The sequence below is a fragment of the Argentina anserina genome, chromosome 5, assembly GCF_933775445.1.
Source record: "Argentina anserina chromosome 5, drPotAnse1.1, whole genome shotgun sequence".
NCBI lineage: Eukaryota > Viridiplantae > Streptophyta > Magnoliopsida > Rosales > Rosaceae > Argentina > Argentina anserina.
Window position 1 is genome coordinate 1291549 of NC_065876.1, and position 24493 is coordinate 1316041.

General features: G+C 39.1%; 5 protein-coding genes across 6 annotated transcripts; 1 reads left to right on the top strand and 4 right to left on the bottom strand.

Annotated features, from left to right (window-relative positions):
- Positions 1–923: 923 nt before the first annotated feature.
- On the bottom strand, positions 924–6661 carry LOC126796255 (DDT domain-containing protein DDR4). Its single transcript, XM_050523037.1, has 12 exons — positions 6160–6661; positions 5973–6083; positions 5262–5348; positions 5139–5176; positions 4972–5053; positions 4670–4776; positions 4369–4525; positions 3571–3663; positions 3272–3395; positions 3131–3173; positions 2854–3048; positions 924–2235 (listed from the first exon to the last, which is right to left on the bottom strand). The coding sequence occupies exons 1-12, from the start codon at positions 6565–6567 to the stop codon at positions 1428–1430; spliced, it is 2253 nt and encodes a 750-aa protein (XP_050378994.1). The 5' UTR covers positions 6568–6661; the 3' UTR covers positions 924–1427.
- A 2287-nt stretch (positions 6662–8948) lies between these two features.
- Positions 8949–12268, bottom strand: LOC126796256 (HIPL1 protein-like). Its single transcript, XM_050523038.1, has 7 exons — positions 11804–12268; positions 11508–11665; positions 10598–11401; positions 10297–10513; positions 10014–10192; positions 9602–9843; positions 8949–9491 (listed from the first exon to the last, which is right to left on the bottom strand). Exons 1-7 carry the CDS (start codon positions 11892–11894, stop codon positions 9083–9085), a joined length of 2100 nt encoding a protein of 699 aa, XP_050378995.1. The 5' UTR covers positions 11895–12268; the 3' UTR covers positions 8949–9082.
- A 2185-nt stretch (positions 12269–14453) lies between these two features.
- On the top strand, positions 14454–16515 carry LOC126796257 (probable inactive receptor kinase At2g26730). The gene is made up of 2 exons (XM_050523039.1): positions 14454–15524; positions 15720–16515. The coding sequence occupies exons 1-2, from the start codon at positions 14492–14494 to the stop codon at positions 16334–16336; spliced, it is 1650 nt and encodes a 549-aa protein (XP_050378996.1). The 5' UTR covers positions 14454–14491; the 3' UTR covers positions 16337–16515.
- Positions 16516–16683: 168 nt separating this feature from the next.
- On the bottom strand, positions 16684–19308 carry LOC126793870 (HIPL1 protein-like). Its single transcript, XM_050520498.1, has 7 exons — positions 19221–19308; positions 18968–19125; positions 18109–18870; positions 17769–17985; positions 17505–17683; positions 17175–17425; positions 16684–17080 (listed from the first exon to the last, which is right to left on the bottom strand). The coding sequence occupies exons 1-7, from the start codon at positions 19306–19308 to the stop codon at positions 16684–16686; spliced, it is 2052 nt and encodes a 683-aa protein (XP_050376455.1).
- A 514-nt stretch (positions 19309–19822) lies between these two features.
- LOC126796258 (protein EARLY FLOWERING 5) lies at positions 19823–24161 on the bottom strand. Of its 2 annotated transcripts, XM_050523040.1 has the most exons (9): positions 23924–24161; positions 23343–23436; positions 22549–22634; positions 22258–22307; positions 22080–22149; positions 21913–21994; positions 21422–21804; positions 20714–21241; positions 19823–20282 (listed from the first exon to the last, which is right to left on the bottom strand). In XM_050523040.1, the coding sequence occupies exons 1-9, from the start codon at positions 24002–24004 to the stop codon at positions 20067–20069; spliced, it is 1590 nt and encodes a 529-aa protein (XP_050378997.1). In that variant the 5' UTR covers positions 24005–24161; the 3' UTR covers positions 19823–20066. The 2 variants fall into 2 exon arrangements, with proteins under 2 accessions (XP_050378997.1, XP_050378998.1); XM_050523041.1 differs by lacking the exons at positions 23343–23436; positions 23924–24161 and having other exon boundaries at positions 22258–22330; positions 22549–22583.
- Positions 24162–24493: the final 332 nt, after the last annotated feature.

Sequence of the window (24493 nt, forward strand, 5' to 3'; positions counted from 1 at the left end):
TGACCACTCAAACAGAGGCCCCGAGTCTCTGTCTGGTACAAAGGCTTGGTTCAAATGATATAGAAGACTAAATAGTACCTTCGAAAACAAACAGATGGAAGGGGATAGCAGATGAAGAACTGGAGCCCACCAGAACTAGTTTCAGACGTATTTTGTTCACACTCACATATGCCCTATTAATGATGTTACATGCATGCAGCTATACGCTATTAGGAGTTGGACTGAAAACTTGTAAGAGTATATTCTTGTGTAGAACATGGGTGCCAGAATCTGTGATAATGATTTTTCACCATCCTGGAAACATAATAATGAAGGGTTGATTGAAACCTTCATATATTAGGTTCCAGTCTCGTCCTTTTCTTTCTTTGAATCGAATTGTATGATGAAATCATATGCTATAATGCTATATAGGTGCGGTGACACTTTCTCTCGACTTCCAAAAGAAGTTATTAGTGATGAACTGCACAAAGAAAACAAATTAACAAAACCCTAGTAGAGTATTGTCCACTGAAGTTGAGCTATTCAACGTAAAAATATACTGCTCCCAAGTCCAAACCCGCCAGCATGGTGGTGAATCTCAAAAGTAAAGTTCACATATCAGACAGGCACGGTGAAAGGCTTAGTGTTTGTAATGAAAGGAACAAATGAACCAACGCAATATTAGCACAATGATAACAAAGCGAAGACTATGTTTCTTTGGAACAGATTCAACCTTCGCATGTAAGCACTTATGACAAGGGAACACTGAATATCAATCTAGTTAGACAAAAACAAGGAAATCAGGAATTAATTGTGCCTAGCTTTCATCTAGTCTCTGATAATGTCATAAAACGACATATCTAAAGAAAGATCTTGCCAAGGGAAAACCGGTGTAAAACAGATTAACAAAAATAAGAGAACAGAACAGTAACAGAAATCTATAGTTAAATGAAAGAAGCATAGGTAAGCCAGTCTTAATAGAAGATAAAATGGAGTTACCTTTTCAGGGAGGATGGTTCCATTACAACCCAACCAACCCAACATGCTAAGACTCGTGCTGATCATTACCATGGGATCAACGCTCCTGAGAAATAATACTACAAGAGGCTTCAACTTCTAATGAAAGCCAAGCCATTAAGTTACACATTAGTTGATGATTATGGTACATTGATTGGATCAACTAAACAACTCCCAACTCTCCATTCATCTGCTGTAGGTTTCTTTGAGTGCTGAGATACTAAAAAATGACTAACTAATCTACATAGCCCTCCGCATCATGTTGCTCCCCTGTTGCACATCACGCACCAAAGGTTGTTGCTTAGATTCTGCCTTGGAGAACTCTGGCTGAAACTTTCTCCTAGCTCTAAGCACAAAATTTATAAATTTTACAATAGTACAGGCTTCCTTGCAATATCAGGCTTGTTTTCTAGGATACGAGGAAGCTTTGCTCACAAATCATCCCCATCATCTTTCATAATTGTATTTGGACCATCGTCAAAACCTGAACCAGGAGCAAGTTCGTTTAGGTCGAGGAATCGCCTTTTTTGTACACCTCCGACTTCATTTTGCCCTGGGCTGTTTGATTTTTCAGGTGGCTGGCTTTCTTTTTTCTCCAATGTTTCGGGGTAATTTTCAACAGCCTGATCAGCCTGACTAACTTCCATATCATGGTGACCATCATTAACATCTGAATCTTCCATTTCATGGTGACCATCATTAACATCTGAATCTTGACTTTCCATTAAATAGTCACCATTCTCAGTTGCATCAGAATGTTGCTCTGATGCATTGGACCTCTCAGGTTTCATAGGGTCTGTATCTGAATCTGAAAACTCTAACTGCCGATAATCAATGCGATTTCTGGTGGCCCTCTTACTGCGTCTTAGACCTGACTGGAGCTCATCAACTGACCTCAACTTAGCTTCCCTCCTAGTACGTCCTGGCAATTCCTTAGGCCGACCTCGCAGTTTCTTTAACTTCCGGGGTTCATCACTTTCTTCACTGGCACTTGCAGAATCTTCATCTTCCTCCTCCTCCTCCTCCTCTTCGGGATTCTCTTCCTCCCAACGATACTCCTCATCTCCTTCAGAACTACTGGAGAACTTTCTCATCTCCTTACGTTTCTTTAGGTATTCTTCATCATAAATAGCTTCCCCAACTATCTCATCATCACTATCAAAGTCTGCATCATTATCTGAAACTGCTTCAACAAAATCTTTTGCAGAATACCGTTGGGGCCTCTGTCTTCGCCGATTGCTACAAGTAATGAGTTTAAATTAGAACACAAAACAACTTCAAGGCATCAGCACTGACACTGTACACCTTACCAAATACAGTAAAACCTCTATTAATGATCAATGTTGGAACTATGAAAAATTATTACTTTAGAGGTTTAACATTATTGATAAATGAATAAATTGTTAGTTTGTTGATTATTGAATATATATTATTACATAAAGAGAGGTTTGTTGCTAAGCCTGCTGAGTTACATAACCTAATGACTACATTGTATATTTCTAGTTGGATTCATAATCATATTATAATTATACTTTCCAAATTTGGTACAATATGATGAGGCAATGTAACTTCAAATTGGTAATTTTGGATAATCACTTTGTATTATGAATTTTATATTATTTATTTTATGTATTTATTAATTATTAGTCTTTTTTGTGAAATCTTTTAATCATTATTTTATTCATTATTACTTTATATATTCATTGGGACCTAAAGGGAGTTAAAAAAAGTTCATTATCTTATGCATTTAACGAGGTTCCTACTAATATATACTGGTTTACTTAATTGAGGTTATGAATTTATCAAACATTCATTATCGCGGTTGAACTGTATATAATAAATGAAAAGTTTGTGCACCTTCTATCCATTAGTTCAGATGTGTCATCCTCCTCAACGTCATCTTCTTCTTCGTAATCAGGTGATTTTGGAGACAGGGGGCTAAATCCAACATGCTCATTGGAATCTGAAGCGCCACTCCATTTACCATTACTAGAGGCTTCATGTTTCATAACATCTCGTTTCTGTAAAGGTTCAGGGGATGGCGGTTTCGTTCTGTATAGAAAAATAATTACTACTTCAAACGTACATCTGACTGGAATAGAAAAACAACAAAACCAAGGGGGCAGATTCATACTTGGTTATCTTGATGGCCTCATTGATCGATTTATCATAATCATCTTCAAAGAAAATTAGAACATGAATAGTGTTAGTTTGATTGAGTTTTCAATTGGAAAACTAAAATAAACAGGTCAAGCTTGTTGCAGTGTTGCACTACCGAAAGTGTACGTGACAGGTTTTCTGTCACGAAGAGAGCGCCCCGGACCAAGCCCATCCACAGACACATAATTATCAAGGAGGAGAGCTTGTCTATGTTGCTTCTTCAGCATCTTCTCTTTCCTCTGTAAATGCAGCAAAATTAAACAAAGGAAGTATATATGATGAATTTCTTGCTGCAGAGTAACCAACTTTAGTGTAACCCCTTCAGATCTATTTGAAAAAAAAATATCCTAGAACCACATACAAAAGTGTCAACCCAAGAAAGCAAAGAGGAATCAGTCAAGAATCACTACTTACCTTGTGAACCTTCTCAATCTCTAAAAGCATGTCACCTTTCAACTTTTTTCCTACAGCAGCCTCTGTTCTATTGATACTGGAGAAAAGTTTTTCCTGTGACAAAGCATTTTAAATGAGGAACACCAACATAATCATCATAGATGGTCACTAAAACTATCATTCTCATTTTGAGTCCCACTACTTATATGGACAGATAAGCAATAATCTAAAGAACCTAATACCATATGGTGTAGAAATGAACTAACAGGAACTGGACATCCCTAAAGATTTAGAAACTATGATATGGTATGTCTCCCCTAAAATTAGTCTATACATGAAGTATCTTACATTAAGTATTTAATAGCAAACAAAAATTGCAGCAATCAAACAATCTCATCCCCTTGAAATAATATATATCTACAAATTCAAAGCTTGCTTGCATTCTACATATCAAGGAGAATCAGAAAAATAATATGGTAATGCAACCTATTCACTAAAAGGCCAATCGTATAGAAAGGATAGCTGTGAATGTCACACCCAGTTGAAGAGATGAAAAGATTTTGGAAAAAGAAATTGAATCTGACGATTCTTTACAAGTACATCATGTTGTAAAAGTTCAAATTTTAGACACTTGTTTCCATTTCTGCTGATATTGATCCCGCAACAACATAATTTCATGTAAAATCACCTCAATCATAACCAATTTGTCAATGGTTGCTAATCTGAAGGTTCCCAGATTCTAGACTTTATTAGAGTAGGAAAATGATTTGAATGTTCAACCTTAAAATTTTGCAAGGAAATAACATTTTAGTAACTTACTCCAACATCTTGAAATTCGTCAAAATTGGTTGCAACTGTTTCCCACTGGTATGTTGTACAAGGAAGGACATGGGAACCCTTTGTTCTTACTTTTTTCACCTCAGTTTTCCTTATCTCCCGGTACAACCGATAACCAATTATCGGATCATCTTCATACCTACAGAGACAACAAACAGGGTCGGGTTACTGACTAAGACCAAAACCCATCCACCAATCTCAGTTCTGTAAGATAGTTCCACCAACTAAAAGTAAACTAAAAAAATAATCTTGACAGATTCCTTTAGAAATTTGATTATATTACCAGTAAGAGATTCCTTGTGAATCACCCCCAATACGTTCTTTTCGAAATGTGGAAAGCTGAACACCATGTTTCAGTGAATTGTCAATATAGTTCCGGATATCCTCTTGCTGCAAAATATCAGTCAGACATAATATTTTTAGTAAAATAACATAAGCATAGATCAATTGATTAATCAAGAGATAATTGCTATGAAATCAGCTTTCTAAATCTGCAATTCATGAGTCCTAAGAATCAATTTTCAAAGGTTGGGGATGAGGCCACTAAAGACTTGCTAAACCTTAAAATTTCATTGATATTAATACCTCAACACGAATATCACAAAGTGCTTTCAAAATGATCACGCGGACACCTGGATCAAGTGTTTTATATACTTCAATCTCCGCCCTATCAAACATGACGTGATATGTTATAATAACAAGCAGATTCACAGTCATGCGTTAGAAGTAAACAAGTACAAGTGATTGCTCACCCATGTGAGGCAACAATAGGCAGATCCCCATCTGCAACCTGCAAATGAGATACCAATCCAGATTAGTTACTCTACTTGTACACACACCTACTACGGTTAAAGTATTGCATAGACTAGACTTACCCAATGCCACCAGTCTCTCAACTTTCTGCATAAAACAGTGATCCAAGTATCACGTGTAAGTGCCATTCTCGTCACAGGGGGAATTGCCTATAAAAGAGATCAGCTATTAGATGTAGGCAAAGCCAGGTAGATCAAATATCAACAAAACACAATGTTCCAGTAGCATAGGATGGCATACAGTCGCATCAAATAAAAATTGAAGGGAGACCCTTCCAAGTTAGAGTTTGGTAAAAACCAATAGTTATAAAAGTAAAGCACAGACATATACACTGATGTATAAGCTGGAAAAGGCTTATTGTTTCAGAACATTGAGATTTCGTAAGTAATTCAGTGGCTTGTTGGTTTTCTGTTAGACAACTGCAAAGTAAACCACAACATAACTTGTCTTTGCAGTTGTCTAACATAAAACCAACAAACTCTTCTTTTTTACGTCTTGCTCCTATGACTTCTAGAGGTGCTTTGGAAAACAAGCACTCAAGTCGACAACTTCAGTGGACTACCTATCCTATCTCATCTCCTGACACAAAGCTTACGAACCTAAGAAACAGAAAAGTTCAGAGCTTTTATAAAACACTGACTATCTACATTATGTATTAAAGTTCCAAAATTTCATGAGGAATGAGCTTCAATCTGTATAAAGAAGCTCACTAAATACAAATTTCGACGAAGTTGAACTTAGAAACTGAAACTTGATGAGCAGAAAGAACCAACCTTCATCAAGGGAATGTGAATGTCACTCAAATTGTCATTGGGAGTAAGCAAAGCCGTCTCCAATTCCTCCGCCGAGAACTCAGCTTGTATATTCAAAAGCGGCCGAAAAGCCTTAAACAACATACATTGCATAAGCCCTAAAACACAGACTCACAAAACCCTAAAAATCGAAACTTGAAGTACTCACATGGAGGAAATTGAGAACCGAGGCCAGCTCCCACATGGACCGGAGCGTCCACCGCGGCAGCTGCGACGGCGAGGGCGGGTCCACCAGCGACGTCACGATCTTGCTGGCGCTGCCGCATTGCTGCGGCGGAGACGACTCGTCGTTCTCCAACTTCCGCTGCCGCTCCTTCCTCGCGGCCTTCGGCCTGCGCGGCTCGGCTTGCTGGTGGTGGTGGTGCTGCTGCTGCTGCTGGAGCCGGGCCGCGGCGCGTAGGGTGCAAGCGCGGGAGGGGCGGTTGCTGCGGGAGAGAGGGGGAGTGGGGGTTGCGGCGGATGTGGCGGCGGCGGCGGAGGCGTCGGTTTGAGAAGGGTGGGGAGGTTCCGGCGAGGATCGGTCGGAGGGGATCGGAGGAGAGGAGTCGAGAGACATGGTTGGGTGGGAGATCGAGAGGGTTTAGAGGATTGGGGAATGGAGATGAGGATCAGCTTCGCCGTGGTTTTGCATTTTGGGGGTTTTTTTTTTTTTTTTTTTTGTTGAGAGTGGAGAAGAAGAAACAAAGAAGGGAGGGAGGAGGAGGAAGAAGAAGGAAGGACCAAAAGCTTCAAACCACCATTCACATATCACACGAGGGTTTATTGTTTTTTTCTATTTTAATTTTCCTCTATTATTATTAATAATAAAATATGATTTTGGGTTTTTTGAGTAAAGTGTTGTATATAGCAGTAGCACAATCTCTGGGAGTCTGGGGCATTAAATTAATAAGGAGAATAAATCTACTGTATTTTGATTTTCAAATTTTGTTTTTAAAAAAAAGATGAAATAAGTAATTCAGAAATTAGTGGAGGCTCTCTCTACCTTAATTTAGAATGCGGTCTTATCACTGAGTTTGATCGACCGTCCAATCATTCCATTAGAATCTCCTCAAGCATGCAACTCCTCTCTCGACCCTGAATCACTAATTAGTGTTTATGAATGTAAATGTTAACGAGGAGTTTTTCCATTCAAAGGTAGTTCTGACTAGGGGTGGGCATAAAAAACATAAATTCTGATTTCTTCTCGATTCCGTTCTGAAATTCAGAGGGACGAGACGGGACGGGATAGAGGTCTAAAAACGTTCGTCCCGTTCCGATCTCATCCCGCTTCATAATAGTGGGATGGGACGTGAGACAAATAATTTATATCCCGCTTCGTCCCGTCTCGTCTCACCTTTAATGAAAACTTAAAAATTCTTATATATTTGTATCAAAATGAAACTAATTTATGTTCTTAATAACTCTAAAATTATATCAACTCAAATAATAATTGTAATTTATAATATTTTGAACATAATATGTATTTTTTGTTAAAATTTCATTATTGAATGTTAATTTGTTATGAAAAAAATAAAAATATAGGTTTTTATTTAACTTCATAAAAATGTGGGATTTGACCATTCCCGTCCCGATCCCGTCCCAACCGGGATTAATCTCGAGTGGGATGCATTATTAGAAACCCTCGTCCCGTCCCGATCTCGTCCAAATTCAAAAGAGTGGGACGGGACGTGGGATGAGCTTCGTCCCGTCACATCCCGTCTCGTGCCCACCCCTAGTTCTACTCTTGTGTTTCCAATTTTTCCAAAGCATGAAACTGATGAATGCATTTCATCCAAGACCCATAATGGCCCGAGATGCATCTCCCACTCGTGCCTGTTCATCTAATAGCGAATCAGAGATTATGTACTTGCCTCAATGGGGGTTTGCTTGAATACTTCTGTACGTTTTGGCTGATCCATTGATGAGATTATGCCGCAAAGGTGGCGGATCAATGATCAAGATTTGATCACTGGTTTTCTGCCCCAGCTCACAATTTGGTGAACTTGGATATTCATGTTATGGACCGGAGTACCAACATCCTGGACCAAGCTTCTTTGTCACATCAAAACATTAATATTATTGCAGCATTTCTTAGATCTTCTCACAGCGCGGCAAATTTCTTTCGCAAATTAACGATTGGGATATTATTGGTGTGAGCTGGGGTCTGGGGATTAATAGCTATTTGAACCTATTTGACCGCTATTTTAGGTTGGTTTTTTGGAGGAAAACTAATAACTATTCACAATGAGGCTTCTAAGTTTGTCATTATCCAACTAACGCGCTGCTTCCATTTTTTTCTCTTTTAATCGCACAAAATATAATATACCGGCTTTAATTGCTCTTTACGCGCTAGTTAAGCACTTGAAGGTAAATTAACAGATGTGCCCCATGTATTTATTGCCATTGTTTATTACCGTTTGTAACCAACCGATCAATTGATCCCCAATCTTTAATTGCCTCAACTCAAAACTAAATTAATTGAAAATAATAATAAAAAATCAGAAAAAAATTGAAAATAAAAATAAAATTGATTAAAATATAAAATAGGTATGGGTTTTGGGTCACCCTTGTTGGAGATATTTTGATGATTTGACTAAAATGAGTTTGAGTGACCCAAAATTTGGGTTTGAGTACGAGTTTTGAGTCATCTTGTTGGAGATGCCCTGAGAGAAGAGAAGTGCTCTGCATCGATATCTGGCTTGGGAGTAGGACGTTAACGACGGTAACATTTGTGCTTCTCAGGAGGCGACTAGAATCACCTTGGAATAACTCTTGCTAACCAATTGAGTCCTAAGGTATTCTGTAATAAAGTAGGGTTAGATTCTCTAGATCGTAGTAGGGATTTTATTTTCCACACTAGAATGAAATTATAGCACTGATACCATGATTGGCAATAACCACAAGTTTGAACAGTAACTCTGAATACAACTACTTTGATTCAATAAGTCAATGGTGGTTTATGTAATTGGAGCAAAACAGTTATCTGTGATGATACAAACACGTTAATACCTCTTATGATCAGTACTCCTAAAATAAATAATTACGGAGAAAAGCTGTTATCGTACAACAATCATATATGATGCCGTTGCAATTTATACTTGGATCAAACTGAGCAGAAGCAGAAGTACCAGAGAAGAGACTAGGAACACTGTGCTCTTAGGTGGGTTACTTATCCAGCAAGCATCATTAGGTGAAGCAGAAGGACCTTGTGTTTCAGCAGAAGTAGCATTTTCCTTGGAGCAAGTATAATTACAGCGACTAGGACGAACAACTCTATAAACACCAGAACTAGCCAGGACGATGAGATCTTTGCGGTTGTCCTCCCCGAAAGAGAAAATGTAGCCCAGAGATGGAAGACTGCTTCCAGGGATAGATGTACATGCTATGGGAGAGTCACGTCCGCAGCTGAAGGGTATTTTGCTTGTGCTAAAGTTGCCACTGTTTTCTGGGTCTTCACTGCCTGCCCATATGGCACCAGCATACAAATCTCCATATACATACCTTAAAATATCAAACAGTTTTAACTTTCAATTAGGATCAATAGTTTTGGAGAATGTAGCTACATTAGAGAAAATATTTTGCGGATTGAAAGAGAGGAGTGATATGCTTACCTTCCATACATGCAGGGATCAGTTGCGGAGCGATAGATGTATCCCCCAGTTACGGATGCTGAACCTTCTTTCTTGTTTACTTCAGAATGGTTGTACCCCATTATTGGAAAAGTCAGGTCTTTGAGTTGTGTGGATGTATTTTTACTAGTTGAGTTCTGAAGAGCGTAGGGATAGGGTCCCTCATAAATATTCCAGCCATAGTTTCCACCCTTGGTGATAACATCCACCTCTTCATACAGATCCTGGCATTGTATAAACAATTTAGTAACAGAGAAATATGTAACCTCATTCAAAAAACAGATATTCTTGGGCTCTTGGCATTGTCAAGAAAATTTGAGGAGTTGGGAGCTTAGATTAGCTAAATAAAAAAACTGCTCATAAGAAACTTGCAGATGATGGTAATATATCTTACCTGTCCAACATCTGCACATATAAAATAGGCAGGGTTTTCTGAATCGAAACTGCAGCGCCAAGGATTTCTTAACCCTGTCGCCCATATTTCTGGCCTCAGTTCTTGATCTTCACTTACTGGATTGTCTTTCGGGATAGAGTAGTTCCCCCACAGATTAAGTTTAGTATTTTCTGAAGCACCTGTAAACATAACAATGTTGAGGAAAACAAAACTAGTGCTTTGAAAGCATACTAGGAAACATGAAATTCACAACAAAACTCTATTATTTATAACTGATACTTACTTAGTACATTATCAACGTCGAGCCTCATAATCTTTCCCAACAATGAATTCTTGTTTTGAGAGAAGTTGTAGGGATCACCTTTACCTCCACCATCTCCCATCATGAGATATAAATACCCATCCTCTGGTCCAAAGAGTATTTGTCCTCCATGACCACCTGTGAAAGGGAGTCCCATAGTAAATATTCTTCTAACTTCTGATGGTTTAGCACTTGTAGCCTGGAAAACAACATCAAAGTTCATTAGGAATAGTCGAGTTAAAGTAACAAGAATAACAATACATATTGCTTTTAGTGTGTGTACCAAGGAAGGTTGTGAGCCGCTAGCATTAGCAGTGTATTCTGCTATTACAGTTTGGTACTGGCATGGTTGAGCACCATTATCAGTACCAATCTTTGAAGGATCACAGTTGACGTCTGAATTACATGAACATCTTCCTGTACATCCTGGCCACTTCTCCTTGTCACAGTTGAATGAAGCAAAGAACCTCCCATTTTGCGCAAAATTGGGATGAAAAGCCATACCCATCATGCCAAACGCAGTATCAAAATGGACAGCATCAGTTAAATCCACAAAGGGACTGGACTCATCAAGCCCCATTGCTTCTCCTGATCCCTCCTCAGGAATAGTTGCCAACCAAACCTTACCCTCTTGACTAGAGAAAAATGCACGGTTTGAGCCATCAGGATGAGCAACCATGTTCAGGTAAGATCCATTTCCGATTTTCTCAAGGCATAGACCATGTGGGGGGATAGGGGTTCCAGTGTCATTCAGTTTCACAGGCTCACCATCAAAACACACTGACTCATCACTAGAAACTCCACCAAATGCATTGCAGAAATCGGCTTTCGATTGCCAGAATTGGGTTAGCTCACTAACAGTGGAATTCACAGGTATTCCAGCTTGGCCTTGTAATGAAGGAGCAAATGGGGAGTTTGATATGGAGACATTTGCACATGTGTCCCATAAATTAGAGCAGAAGTCTTTTGTGACTTGGATTAAGGACTGTGATGAATTTGCTGAAGGAAGAGTTGAGTTGCATAGTATAGGAACTGGCCTAGGCACAGAATCAACTACGAATAGCTCAGCAGCAAATGGATCACACCTCTAGAAACAATTACGGGAAACATATAAGAAATTCATATTTTCAGCTTATGCAGGATTGCAGGTTAATCAGTCCAAAAAAAGCTTAGACAAAAAGACAAAGACTTACAGCACAAAGTACTGGTTTCAAGATAGAAGAACAAGCAGAAGTAGAGATGTTCATGGACAGGAATTGCTTCTGTATCTGTGAATCTTCTGTGGAGTTGCAGCAAGCAGTTCCATTGTAAGAGCAAAACTTGAGTGGTGTGCTCAGAGTAGAAGGTGCTCCTGCATAATCAAACCATTTAAGTTCAGCCTTTAGACAATCAAGCATAAAGTTGCAAAATTTGTATAGAAAATCAAATAAAGGAGCAAACCTTGTATACTAAATCAGCAAAGAAATAAGTAAAGTGAGCAAAAACCTACTTGAATCAATGCATAGAGGGTGTGAAATTGCAGGATCAATGAGCAACACCAAGGAACAAAGCAAGAGCCCAATTGCATGAGCACCACCCATTTCACCAAAACTGGGATAGAGAAACAGAGAAACTGAAGCAAATGTTCCTCTACAGCATCTATAGGGTCACCTTGAAACAGTGTTGGATTGACTTCATGAAGACAGAGGGGTTGTGAAAGCTACCAGCATTCTGCCAAATTCAACAACTTTCTCCTCAACCATTATATGCCTCTCTCCATTTTGTGCAGATCAAAGTTTTAATATTCCAGCTTCCAGAAGGGACATGATTTTCAAATCTCTCCCCCTTTCTTTTTTAATTCCACTCCCACAATGAATCATTCAGACTATTTGTTTTCAACTTTCTGTCCCTCTCCAGCTCTCTCTTTCTCTAGCCTTTGACAAATGATTTCGAGTTTCTCAACACCATGGAATTATATACCCATCAATGGATCATAGCGACATAGCTTAAAGTGAAATAAAGACAATAGGAGGCAGTAGACATTTGCAGATTAAGAGTTGAACCTTGACTTTGCTTGAGTTTTATATCTAGCTTAGTGGGGGTGGTTGGTCTCTGAAAGAACCCACTTGCCTGGGAAACCAAGTTGGTTAGATTTACATAGATCTTTGTAGTTTAACGTGTCTTGTGCCCATGATTACCCATCTGCCCTTCTTTATGTATTACTTACTTGTGCAACCCTAACATGAATTCTGGAACCTGGCTCTTTCTCTTCTTATGCGAGAGACAAAGAAACTATTTTCTTTTCGCGACTAAACGAGACCAAAGTTCAAGCAAAATACATTCTAAAAAAAAAAAAATCAAGCAAAATGGGGCCAAAATATTCAACTGTGATTGAAACCATGTTGGAAGTAGCAGTAAAACAAGGTTAACAAGTCGACTGAACAAACGGTGGGGATAGAAGAAAGAAACAAATACTGGGAGGATAAGAGAGTTGACCATATATTCATGTGGAGCTAGCTAGCTCTTGTCGAAAAATAACACTATAACGTCACATGGTTCATCATCAATGGTGTGGCCACGATTTCTGACAAAGGAAAGCAATTATAAAACTGAGAGGGCCTGTTGTCACATTAAATACGTGAGAAAGGAGCTGTATTTTTTTTTCTTTTTCTTTTGAGAATGGAAAGAGCTGTAATTGTTGAACGTAAAGAGCAGAAAATGGTACCAGTCGGATACATGCAGTAGATGCAGTTGTGGTAACAGGCTGTTGTGTTTTAAGCAAGTTTTCGAGTTCAAAAATTTTGTGGATGCAACACCATGCGCTGGGAGAGTCAATTCCGGAAACTATCAAATCATCAAAAGTGATGGCTTTTAAAGAAGTACGACCCTGATATACCAAATCATTTAAAAAAAAATTGTTGGAAAGATGAGTACCAGAACTGGTGGAGCTTCCTAGTCCCGGCCGGAAGGTGTCTTCTAGAAACAGATCCAGTCTTTCATATATCCGATCGCAGTACAAGCTAGTCGCACGACTTATATAACGGCCTCACTTGAGAATTGAGATCTTTTCAAGAAAAATAGTGACTCATTTGTATCCGGCGCGCATATATGGCATGGCAGGCACGCATGGTTGGCGAGCACACCGAACTAGACAGGAACCATAACATTTTTGATCTCCTCTCCATCATTATGGATCAATTACCAATAACTACAGTGGATCACAAAGTTAATTACAGTGGATCAGCTCAAGGTTGACTAACTGATTTACCATCTTTTCCATTAACACTCTTTGATGATCATTTTGAGTTCCAAAGCAACATTTCCCTATTCCCTGGATGAAGCAAGACAGAATTGTTATGGATGATACTTATAAATATCAAAAGTTAAAAGTAAAACCTACATTGCTTCAAAAATGTAATTGTGTCTTGTCTTCCCTTAGTTAAAAGTAAAACCCACATTGCTTCAAAGATCATGGTTTCATTATTGTCTTCCCTCAGTTGTCTAGCTAGCTATGACCTCAAGTTTTGTTTCTGTCTCAACTTTTGCATGGTATGCATTTGTCAACAACGATTTTCCCAAAAATTGAATGCTTGAAATTATTCACCTGTCCAAGTCCATAATGCATGTATTGTGTTAAGGATCACCTAGCCATTGTGGCTAGCTGTAAGTTCTCAAAGACAAGAATGTACAAACAAGCCTACCATAAGATTCTCAGATGTGATTTTGACCAAGAGGTTAAAGTTAAGGATCGGTGTCCTCGTTGTTGCCATCTTAGACATAGAAGCTTTTAAGCATCTAGCGGTTATAGAACAATTCTGTGGGAATATGTCCCCTTTTTCTATTCCATCTATGTTATCTTGGAAAATTTCCTCGTTCCCTAAGTCATTTTGGAAGATTTCCTTGTTCTCTAAGTTATTAAGCCTTACACTTTGAATCATGCAGTATGGCTTCTTCTCTGTTCATCATCATATGCTACTCTCTTCTGGCCATACTTCTTCTGGTACACGAATCTGCCACAGCGCAAAGTGGTTATAATGTAAAGGAGAAGGAAGCTCTTGAATCCTTGAGGGCTACTTTTGACAATGCCTTGCTCAATGATAACTGGACAGGCATTCCTTGCTTCTTTAGTGAGCCATCAAATTGGTATGGAATTCAATGTGATCGCAATGGCCGCGTCACAGGCATTGTCCTGGAGAATATGGGACTAGCAGGGAACCTCAAAGTTGATGCATTCAGAGACTTGACTGAGATAACTGTGTTGAGCTTGAAGAACAACAATATACGGGGACACATGATGGATTGTAGTTCCAACCAGAAGCTGACTCGCATTGACATCTCCCGGAATATGTTGTTGGGGCCAATGTCAATTTCACTTTTCAGTCTTGGGATCTTGGAGTCTTTGTCTGTTCAACATAATTGGTTGGGAGGTCATATCCCGGACTTGAACCAATCCACATTGAAAGAACTCAATCTCTCATATAACAATTTATCTGGGTTGATTCCAACAACTCAAGCTCTTCAAAAATTTGACTACAGTTCATATATTGGTAACAGTGACTTGTGTGGATCACCTTCTCATGTTCCCTGTGAGGCTGTCAGCCCTTCTCAGTTGAACAGTGGTAACAAGAATGGTTCTTCTGGTTCTAATAACAAAGATCCTGGTCCTTCCCGGTATGCTGTAATCTTTTGTGGTTTGCTTCTTGTTTGTCTAGCAATCGCCAGTTTTCTTTCGGTTCTCTATTATATGAAATATAGGAAGCTAAGGAAGTTGATAAAGCAAGTGAAAGCCACTAGTACCAAACAAACGAATGAGGAGAGCAAAACAGGTGGAGAGAAGGACCAAGATGAAGGTGTAAGAGAAAGGGATGAGGCAGTGAGTTATGTGGGAGGAGTACAAGAGAAAGGGAAGCTTATATTCACTGAGGTTGAGGATGGAGCAGCTGCAGAGTTTGAACTTGGAGATATTTTGAAAGCTTCTGCTGAGGGATTAGGCAGAGGGATTTTTGGAAACAGTTATAAGGCTAAGATGATTGGGAAGGAAGCCGTTGTTGTAAAGAGGATAAGGGATCTGAAACCATTGATTACTGAAGAATTCAACAAGCAGTTGCAGTTGATTGCCAACTTGAAACACCCCAACTTGTTGCCACTTCTTGCTTACTACCATACCAAGGATGAAAAGTTGCTCCTATATAGATATGTTCCAAATGGGAATTTGTTCAACCGATTGTTTGGTGAGTTTCTTTCGAACTATTGGTTCATATTGTTCTTGACATACTTTCTGATAGTTTAATTAACATGTATAACCTTGCTAGAGTGTCAAACAAATAAACTAGCCTATTCTTATCAGATATGTAGAAAGAGCACACTACTTTCCATATATAAACCATGCATACGTACCACATTAATTTTTCTAACGACTGATGCAGAAGCAAGAGGGCCAAATAGGATTCCATTTACATGGACATCAAGACTATCAGTTGCTCAAGGTGTAGCGCGAGCTGTGGAGTATCTTCATCTCAATGCCACATCCCCTAATATACTTCCCCATGGAAACTTAAAGTCTACAAACATTCTTCTCAATGAGAATGGCACGGTTCTTGTTTCAGATTATGGTTTTGCTTCACTAGTATCACATCCAATTGCAGTTCAACGCATGGTTTCGTATAAAGCACCCGAGTATAAAAGGACCAAAAGAGTTTCAGTAGAGTCTGATGTTTGGAGCTATGGAAGCCTTCTTTTAGAGCTTTTGACAGGTAAAATCTCGGTCTGCACTGCTCCATCAGGTGTCAGTGGTGTAGATCTTTGCAGCTGGGTTCACCGAGCAGTTAGGGAAGAATGGACAGCTGAGATTTTTGATGTTGAACTATCTGACGAGCACAGAACAACCTCTAGTGGAATGCTTAGACTGCTGCAGATTGCAATGCAGTGCTGTGATCCATCTCCGGAGAAACGCCCCATGATGAGTGAAGTGGCAAGGGAAGTGCAGAACATAAGGATTACTGAGACAGCTGGAGTCGATTCAGATGATTCGGTAGATGACTAACTACTATCCCTGCAAAAATTTCTCAGTGATCATAAGAGGTAGTAATGTGTGCATCAGGATTATTATTGGAACAGTATTGCATAGCAAACCACATTTAAACCCCCATTATTTTTCATCACAGAAAGTATGGTTCCAACTAATGGTGCTATAGTTGTTCCGAAATTGGTCATATGCACTATTGAAAGATGATTGCAGCCTGCAGCAGATAATCTGTTATTTTTGTTGGTTAATAAGTACCATGCTTGTCATAGTTCTCATACATATTGAACGCTACTTGTTTGGCTTTAAAACTTTGAGCTGTTTATGTAGAGAGATGCTCCACATCATTCATTAACACAAGTAATGATTCAAAAGATCAAAACCAGGGTACAGAACAAAAAGAAAAGAAACAATGCAATATCTGTGCGTCCCTCAAACATTTTTCTTGACATGGAGGAATTGGAACTCTGTCGATGAGTCCCCAAATATACATGTTCCTTAGCACATGTTAAGTTGCAGCGGCTTGGTCTTGTGACTCTATAGACACCGGTGCTTGTTAATACATAAACATCCTTCTTGTTATCTTCAGCAAATGAGAATACATACCCCAGGGAAGGAGTAGATCTTCCTGCCACAATGTTGCATTGCATTGGAGAGTCATAAGCACATCTGAATGAAACCTTGGCGGTGGAGAAATTCCCACTGTTTTCAGGGTTTTCAGTGCCTACCCATAAAGCATCAGCATATAAATCGATGTAGAGATACCTGAAATGTTGTCAATAAAGATGTTACATTTACAGCAGAGACTAACTGAGAATTTGGATGTGACTAGATTTCATATTCAGGATAAACCATCTACCTCTTATACATGCACGGATCAGTCATGGACCGATAGACATAACCGCCTGTAATAGATGCAGATTCAGCAGGCCCTATATCATTATCTATATGAGAGTGATTATAACCCATTACTGGGAATATGGGGCTTATGGAATCTGCAGAGGTGTTTCCTCCTGTAGACTTAATTGGATAAAAAGGAATAGGACCCTCATAAACTCTCCATCCAAAATTCCCACCCTTTGTGACTAAATCAACCTCTTCATATTGATCCTGCAAAATGCCATGAAACTTCATACAGAATCTGGAATGTCACGCACTATATATAGAACTAATTAAGTATGAAAACAACCTGTCCACAGTCTCCACAGAAGAAGTAGGAGGGCCTTTCTGAATCAAAGCTACAGCGCCAAGGATTTTGAAATCCCAAGGCCCATATCTCAGGCTCTAGCTCCTTGGTGTCAATGTAGGGATTATCACTTGGTATAGAATAATTTCCCCATTTTGCTTTTGCTCTTATTTCCATTGCACCTAGTGGTTGTTGCAAAACAGACTATATATCAGAACAGAAAGACAAATGAAACAACTATTTGTACTAGTTGCTCCCAGGACTTACTTGGTATGTTATCTATGTCAAGCCTCATAATTTTCCCAAGCAAGGATTTCTTGTTCTGTGCAAAATTGTAAGGGTCATCCCGATGCGAACCGTCTCCCATCATGAGGTACATATAACCATCAGCAGGTCCAAAAAGAATCTGACCAGCATGACCACCCTTATGAGGAAGTCCCATTGTGAATATCCTTCTCACTTCTGATGGATTTGAGCTTTTTGCCTATGAGAAGAACAAACATGCTGATCAATGCCTTTGTTTTTTTGTTTTGTTTGAAAGGTGATCAGATTCCATTAAAATCATTTGGCTGATAATTTTGAAACATAACAAAGAAAAAGTGTGTACCATAGAAGGCTCCGTTGCTGTACCATTAACTGTAAATTCAGCAACAACACTGTGGTATTGACAGGGCTGCACCCCACTATCAGCAGAAAGCTTTGAAGGGTCGCAGTTTACATCTGTATTACATGAACATCTGCCTGAACAGCCTGCATGTTTTATCTTATCACAGTTGAATGATAGAAAGAAGCGGCCATTCTTCACAAAGTTTGGATGAAATGCCATACTCATTAGACCAAACTCAGTGTCGAATAGCACTTGTTCGGTAATGTCCAAAAATGGTTCAGACTCATTGAGTCCCAAAATCTCACTTGATCCATCATCAGGAATAGTTACCAGCCATATCTGGCCTTGTTGGTTAGACACAAATGCACGGTTGGAACCATCAGGATGTGGAACTAGATTGATATAAGCACCATTTCCAATTTTTTCAAGACACAGACCAGCTGGAGGAGGTGCAGCATCTACTTGGCTAAATGAAACCGATTGACCATTAAAACACACTGCATGTTCTGATCCACCAAATGCTTCACAGAAGTCCTGTTTCGAGTGCCAATGGTCAATCGTTCTGCCTTGAGTGGGCGGAGCAAATGGAGAGCTCAACGAGGATATGTTTCCACATGTATTCCACAACTTTGTGCAGAAGTCACTGGAATCTCCAACTTTCGACTGGTGCGGTTTCATTGAACTTGTGGTGTTGCATAGAACAGGAACCATTCTAGGCCTCGAGTCTATTTCAAAAAGTTGAGCTGAAAATTGATCGCATATCTGCATCATGAATGGAAGACCAAAAGTTAGCGCAAAGCCACAAATAGAAGTACGTTTTATGGTAAATGTAGCACATCTTTGCTTGACATAAACATACTGCACACATAGTCGATTTCAGTAGAGAAGCACATGCAGGATCGACGACGTTTAGTGCTTCAAATTGTTTCTGTAACTGCAAATCTTGAGTTGAATTGCAGCAGACGCTTCCATTGTAAGAACAAAACTTCAGAGGACTTTCTTGCTTCATAGGTGCCCCTGTTTTGTTTCATACGCAACAACAGTAGCAAGTTATCATGGAGTAAACACAACTTAAGCTGAAACGAAGAACACACATAGAAATGAGGACCAACAAGAATCAGTGCAGAGTGGAAATGATGAAACGCCATTGAGCAAAATTGACGAGGAGATTATGAATAGAAGACCTATAAAACTGTACATCTTTTGGTGTTTGTCTACAATTGGCAAAACACAACTTTAGCTTCTACTTAATCTGAATGACAGTAGAAGATGAATGGCCAACTCAGTTACAATTCATTTGTCAATGTATTAAGTTTTGGGGTTCCTGAAACATCGTACCGAGGAAGGCATCCGAAAGAGCAAAGATGTAATTTTAGATTGCAGGGGCAGCCATATCAAGTCTAATGCACTTGGCTTTTGCTGAAGGAAATCATTTTTTACAGACTCCAAGATTAGTTTGCTTAATAGAATGAAGCCATGTCTGCTTTGCCACGACACCATTTGAGTACCTATGTTACTTGTAATTGGACGTTGTGTGAAGAGCCGAGAAGGAAATATTCATTTCCACTCGCATATTATTGCTCTTCAGCTTCATTTAAGAAGAAACTAAGCAATGCCTCGCTCACAAATGGACCTTGTGTTTTTAGCTGTGTTCATAAAGCCGCTGTTTCAAAGGTTTCTATTGCTCAAATGAGCAGGAACGCGGGCACCAAACTTAAGATTACTCAAGAAAGAGCAGTTAATAATCATTTGTATTAAAGATCAATTAAATATCATACAGCCCGAACTTCTACCACATATTTGGTCTGATAATACAGAATTTCACCATGAAATTGATGCATTGGGATACTGAGGCAATTGACATTTGAACATGCTCAATCCCAGTTTCAATTCGGCCCGTTTGCAACAGGCATGCCATCTTTCTTTTGTCTTCGAGCCCCCAAATCAGTGGTATGATATCAACCTTCAAGTGCACCGAGTGCCTTCATGTCCTCCAAGAAGGCCATGTATGAATCATCAATGCTTCCTGCCTTTGGTGCGGACGATGAGTCCACTGGCGCTGGTTTCACAAAAGTAGTTGCTGGCCGGGCAGATGCTGCTGTAGTTGGGAGTGATGCTTTTGCTTTTGCTTTGGGGGCAGCCATCTCTCTCCTAACCCTAACAGATGCAGGAACCTGAAATACAGAGCCAAAGACTTTGTTTAGCCCAATAAGAAAAATGTTCTTGCATCTTGACATGGAAATTGTAAGTGCACATAAACTAAGGTATTTAAATAACCTAAACCATGACCTGGTGTTGACTTCTGATAACTTTACCCACTCACAGATATTGCTACAGAACTAAGGTATTTAAAGTACATAAACTGGAAAACCAGCATTTCTGTCTATTGTAAGAACAATAGACCTCAACCAACATACCCATGTCAACATCCCCTATACTATTTTACTTTTAAAATGTACAGAATTGATGTTAAAACTTAAAAGCATTGCTTCTTATGAATGCATAAATATACTTACTCATACCATAAGGAACTACACGCATAATATAACTACTGAAAGTTAACCAACTTAATTTAAAAACAAAAGAACAAACATAACCAACTTACCATGGCTGTAAGTTCTGGGGTGTGCTGAGCTAGAGGCCTCTTTACAACAGTAGATGCTGCTGATTTTATATATGATGGTTTATGATGAGCAGCCACTCCGTAAGCTGCATGGTCATCTTCTTGAAATGTAGGAGGAGGGCCAGGTGGAAGTGGCGGTCTCATCATTGGGGGAGGTCCAGGAGGAGGTCCATATGGTGGCCTGGGAATCATCGGAACCATCATGCCTGGTGGAGGTGGTCGACTGGGAAGTCCAGGAGTGGACAATGGTGGCCGCATATCTGTTGGAGGTGGCGGCGGGGGATGAAACAGAGAGATACCAGGGGGTAACACATCAGGATGAATGTTTGGAATCAGGGTGGGTCCCGGCACTGGAGGTTGTTGTCTTGGAGGAGGAGGTGGTGGAACCATTTTAGTAAAATCTCTGGCAACTAGAGTATTATTGGTTTCAGCATCAGATGTTGCACCTTCAAATTGAGTATTTGCTAAATTTGGAGGCAAACCAGGAGGGGGAGGAAGTATTGTAGGCACCTGCAATACAGATAAGACACTTTATCCTGACGAATACCAAAAACAATTATAGAAAATACCACGGGTTCCTTTCATTAGGTTCAATATATGCTATCACCCAATATTTTTCACTTCTGAAAATTACTACTCCTATTGCAATATATCAAGACAATGGACAATACAGAATACGGAATACATTACCTGTGTCAGATCCTTGGAAGGTGGTTGATCAGAAAATGCAGATTGATTATTCTCCCTCTCGCTTCCACTGATACCAGGTGGTGGTGGTTGTGCAGAATGGTGAAGAGGTGGAGGGGGAAGTAGAGTGCGATTGGCAATCTGCTCTTTAGGAGGCAGGGGTCCAGGAGGAGGAGGTGGAGGTGGTGGCAATGAGATACCTGAGTTTGCAGCTGCAGGGTTGGGTGGCAATGGAGGTGGTGGAGGTAGAGGCAAAGACTCAGGTAGAACAGATCCATCACCGAGGCTGTTGTTAACAGAATTGGGCAGCGAATCAACCAAAATACCATCCTCAGAGGATGATGCAGCCCCACTTGATGAAGCAGCCGATAAAGGAATTCTAGGCCCTGCATTCATTCACAAGAGAACGAGAATGAGAATGTGTGTGAGAGAGAGAAACATAGAGAGAGAGAGAGAGAGAGAAGTTTCTTCAATATATATAGAAGAGTACAGACCTATCGATGATTGAAACATTGGAGGCTTTCCAGGTGGTGGGGCTCCAGTAGGATTCAGGGTTGGGTGGTAGTATACAGAGTCCTGCAACAACAACAAAATACATAATTGTGAGGTTAAATGAATAAAAAAGAATTACAAAAGCAGTCACAAATAAGGCAATTCTTACCTCAGGCCTTGGATTCTTCGCTCTTTCTTCTTCCTCAGCTGTTGTTCGTCTTTTGGGTGGTCCCAAATGACTAAGAAGAAAAGAAAGAAAAAAAAAATATGTTTATTAAATCAAAATAAATAAAACTGTTTTGAGAAAGAACATAGCACAAATATAGTTGACAGAACAGAATTTGCACCTGAACATAACTGGGGTCTCACCCTTCTCCTTTGCTTTCTCTTCAACTTCCTGTCCAAAAGTGCAATTAAGACCTGATCATCGAATGCATCAAAATAATTCTAACAAAAGTATGCATAGGACTAACAGCAAATAAAATAGAAGACTTTGAATACTAATTTCACATTCAAAAATAACATTTTTGCCGATCATATATGACAAAACGAAACGAGCCATACAACAAGGTGGAAAATTGAAAATCTAAACACGAATGTATGAATGAAAACAGTACTGTGAATAATGTGACAATTACCTTCCTCTTCTTGATCACAAGATTAAGTGTATCTTCTAGTTGCCTCTTCTTGTGTTTTCTTGCTTTGTCCAGAGCTCCATCAGCTTCTGTATGAATGAGTCAAATAATAACATCAATCGTACAAATAACACATGGACAGTAAAAGAAAATAAAAGTTTTAAATGATAAGGAAATTAAGTTACAACCTATGCAGCACTCAGAAGTAAAACTCTCTGACTAATGAGCTCATATTATTTGACCCCATAACCCTGAAAGTCCTGATCCATTACTAAAATATTATTCTCAAAAGATAGCAAGAGACTTGCTTTCATGAGATCCTAAATCTAAGTTTTTGACAGTTGATGCACAACTTCATATAGTTTGCAAACTTCCCTCTGCACAAATAAAGCTCTTCCTAATTAACTTAAACAACAAAGAAGACCTCGTATTTATGTAGATCTATAACAAGTGACAATCATGAACTTTAGGTCTCTAACATTTTACTTTAGAGGTAGGTCGTGCATTAATCAAGAAACGTTCATCTAGATGACAATTTTTTTTTTTTGCAATCTCAACACTTCTAAATACTAGTTGGACCCCAGGCATTAGAAAATAAACTCACACTACCAAATTTTAAACCTTTAGCCTCCTGGCTTGATATCTAAGAAGATATTGAGACGTGAGAACAATAAATGTAAGTGGCAATCGAAATAATGGGAAATCAATAGCACATCCAGATATCCTATAGATACTTGAGATAAATGAACTCGACTCATAACTGTAAAGTGTGAGGAGAAAGATTTAAGTAAACTTACTCTGCTTATTCAATTTATCAATCTGCTCCTTCAGGGTCTCGGGATCCTTCTTCAAGATCCCCACCTCCCTCACCTTCTTCCTTTCTTTCTTGTTCTGTCAAGCATATATAACATAAACCATTAGTCTATAATAGCAATAACACCACATAATCATTGTAAAGAAAGTATTAGATTTGTAGAATACTACCAAAAACTAATCTGCTACGATAAAAAAAAAAACACGGCTCTGTCAGTTCTCGGCCTATTGGCTCAATTCAAGTATGTGTGTGTGAATGTCTGATCAATACATTGTCCTGTCGAATATCGGCATTGACTTTACCCAAACCTAATTCCATCATTCCAATTCAGCAACCCAATCATATGTGCTTACATCTTGAGACTATCAAAACTAGGACTACATCCACTAAATTCTAATTCTAATGTTTCACTTAAACCTTCATAAAGCCTTTTAGGGTTTCTAAGCAGCCAAAAACAATGAAATCAGAACAATAATTGGGCAACAACGGAGCATAAAATCAATAAAGCAAATCGAACACGAACAAAAACGAAAATCAGAGCTCGGAATTCAGAAGTGAGTGTACCCTTTTCAATTCCTTTTTGCGAAGCTCCTTGCGGTAAGCGTCGGTAGGGTTCATGACCTTGCCTCCCTTGGTCGTCTTCATGTTGACCGCTCCGTCTCTCTATCGCGCTCTACAATCTGTTAAGTTTTTCTGCTTCTAATTTTCGAATTTGAATTCGATTTTGGAAAATCTAGGGCAAACTTGAAGCTCCCAGGTTGAAGAAGAAAGCCTTTTGTTATCGGACAAATCCAACTGTGGATGTTATTTCTTCACCTCGTTTTGCTTAAAATAATCGGCCCAATATGTATTGTGTCCTTGTTGGGCCGCCTGAATAAGCATGAGGATAGGCACTGTATATGTATGAGAATTTCATAAGTGAAAAACATTAAATTTTTAGCATGAATGGGAGGGTGTTTTCATTTCATATGTATGTTTAGAGACTACAAATTCGTATATCATAGCAATGTGTGTCATCTCACTCATCTGAGATTGTTAAGTGTCATACGTCTGATAATGTAAGATATTAGAGAAAATTAATAACATGAATGTTTGAGATTGTTAAGTGTCATACGTATGATAACGTAAGATATT

Excerpts from the sequence above, each read along its gene's own strand:
- LOC126796257 (XM_050523039.1), top strand. The coding sequence starts at position 14,492 with ATGGGACTAGCAGGGAACCTCAAAGTTGATGCATTCAGAGACTTGACT. Across the intron at positions 15,525-15,719 it reads TTTGTTCAACCGATTGTTTG|AAGCAAGAGGGCCAAATAGG; the intron begins GTGAGTTTCTTT and ends CGACTGATGCAG.
- LOC126796258 (XM_050523040.1), bottom strand. The coding sequence starts at position 24,004 with ATGAAGACGACCAAGGGAGGCAAGGTCATGAACCCTACCGACGCTTAC. Across the intron at positions 22,635-23,342 it reads TGATAAATTGAATAAGCAGA|AAGCTGATGGAGCTCTGGAC; the intron begins GTAAGTTTACTT and ends TCATTCATACAG. Across the intron at positions 20,283-20,713 it reads CCCCAGAACTTACAGCCATG|GTTCCTGCATCTGTTAGGGT; the intron begins GTAAGTTGGTTA and ends TCTGTATTTCAG.
- LOC126796256 (XM_050523038.1), bottom strand. The coding sequence starts at position 11,894 with ATGGGTGGTGCTCATGCAATTGGGCTCTTGCTTTGTTCCTTGGTGTTG. Across the intron at positions 11,666-11,803 it reads CCCTCTATGCATTGATTCAA|GAGCACCTTCTACTCTGAGC; the intron begins GTAGGTTTTTGC and ends TTGATTATGCAG. Across the intron at positions 9,844-10,013 it reads TATGTGCAGATGTTGGACAG|GATCTGTATGAAGAGGTGGA; the intron begins GTAAGATATATT and ends ATACAATGCCAG.
- LOC126796255 (XM_050523037.1), bottom strand. The coding sequence starts at position 6,567 with ATGTCTCTCGACTCCTCTCCTCCGATCCCCTCCGACCGATCCTCGCCG. Across the intron at positions 5,177-5,261 it reads TGAGAGACTGGTGGCATTGG|GTTGCAGATGGGGATCTGCC; the intron begins GTAAGTCTAGTC and ends TCTCATTTGCAG. Across the intron at positions 3,664-4,368 it reads ACGAATTTCAAGATGTTGGA|GAAAAACTTTTCTCCAGTAT; the intron begins GTAAGTTACTAA and ends GCTTTGTCACAG.
- LOC126793870 (XM_050520498.1), bottom strand. The coding sequence starts at position 19,308 with ATGTACAGTTTTATAGGTCTTCTATTCATAATCTCCTCGTCAATTTTG. Across the intron at positions 19,126-19,220 it reads TCCACTCTGCACTGATTCTT|GGGCACCTATGAAGCAAGAA; the intron begins GTTGGTCCTCAT and ends GAAACAAAACAG. Across the intron at positions 17,426-17,504 it reads TCTGTGGAGACTGTGGACAG|GATCAATATGAAGAGGTTGA; the intron begins GTTGTTTTCATA and ends GGCATTTTGCAG.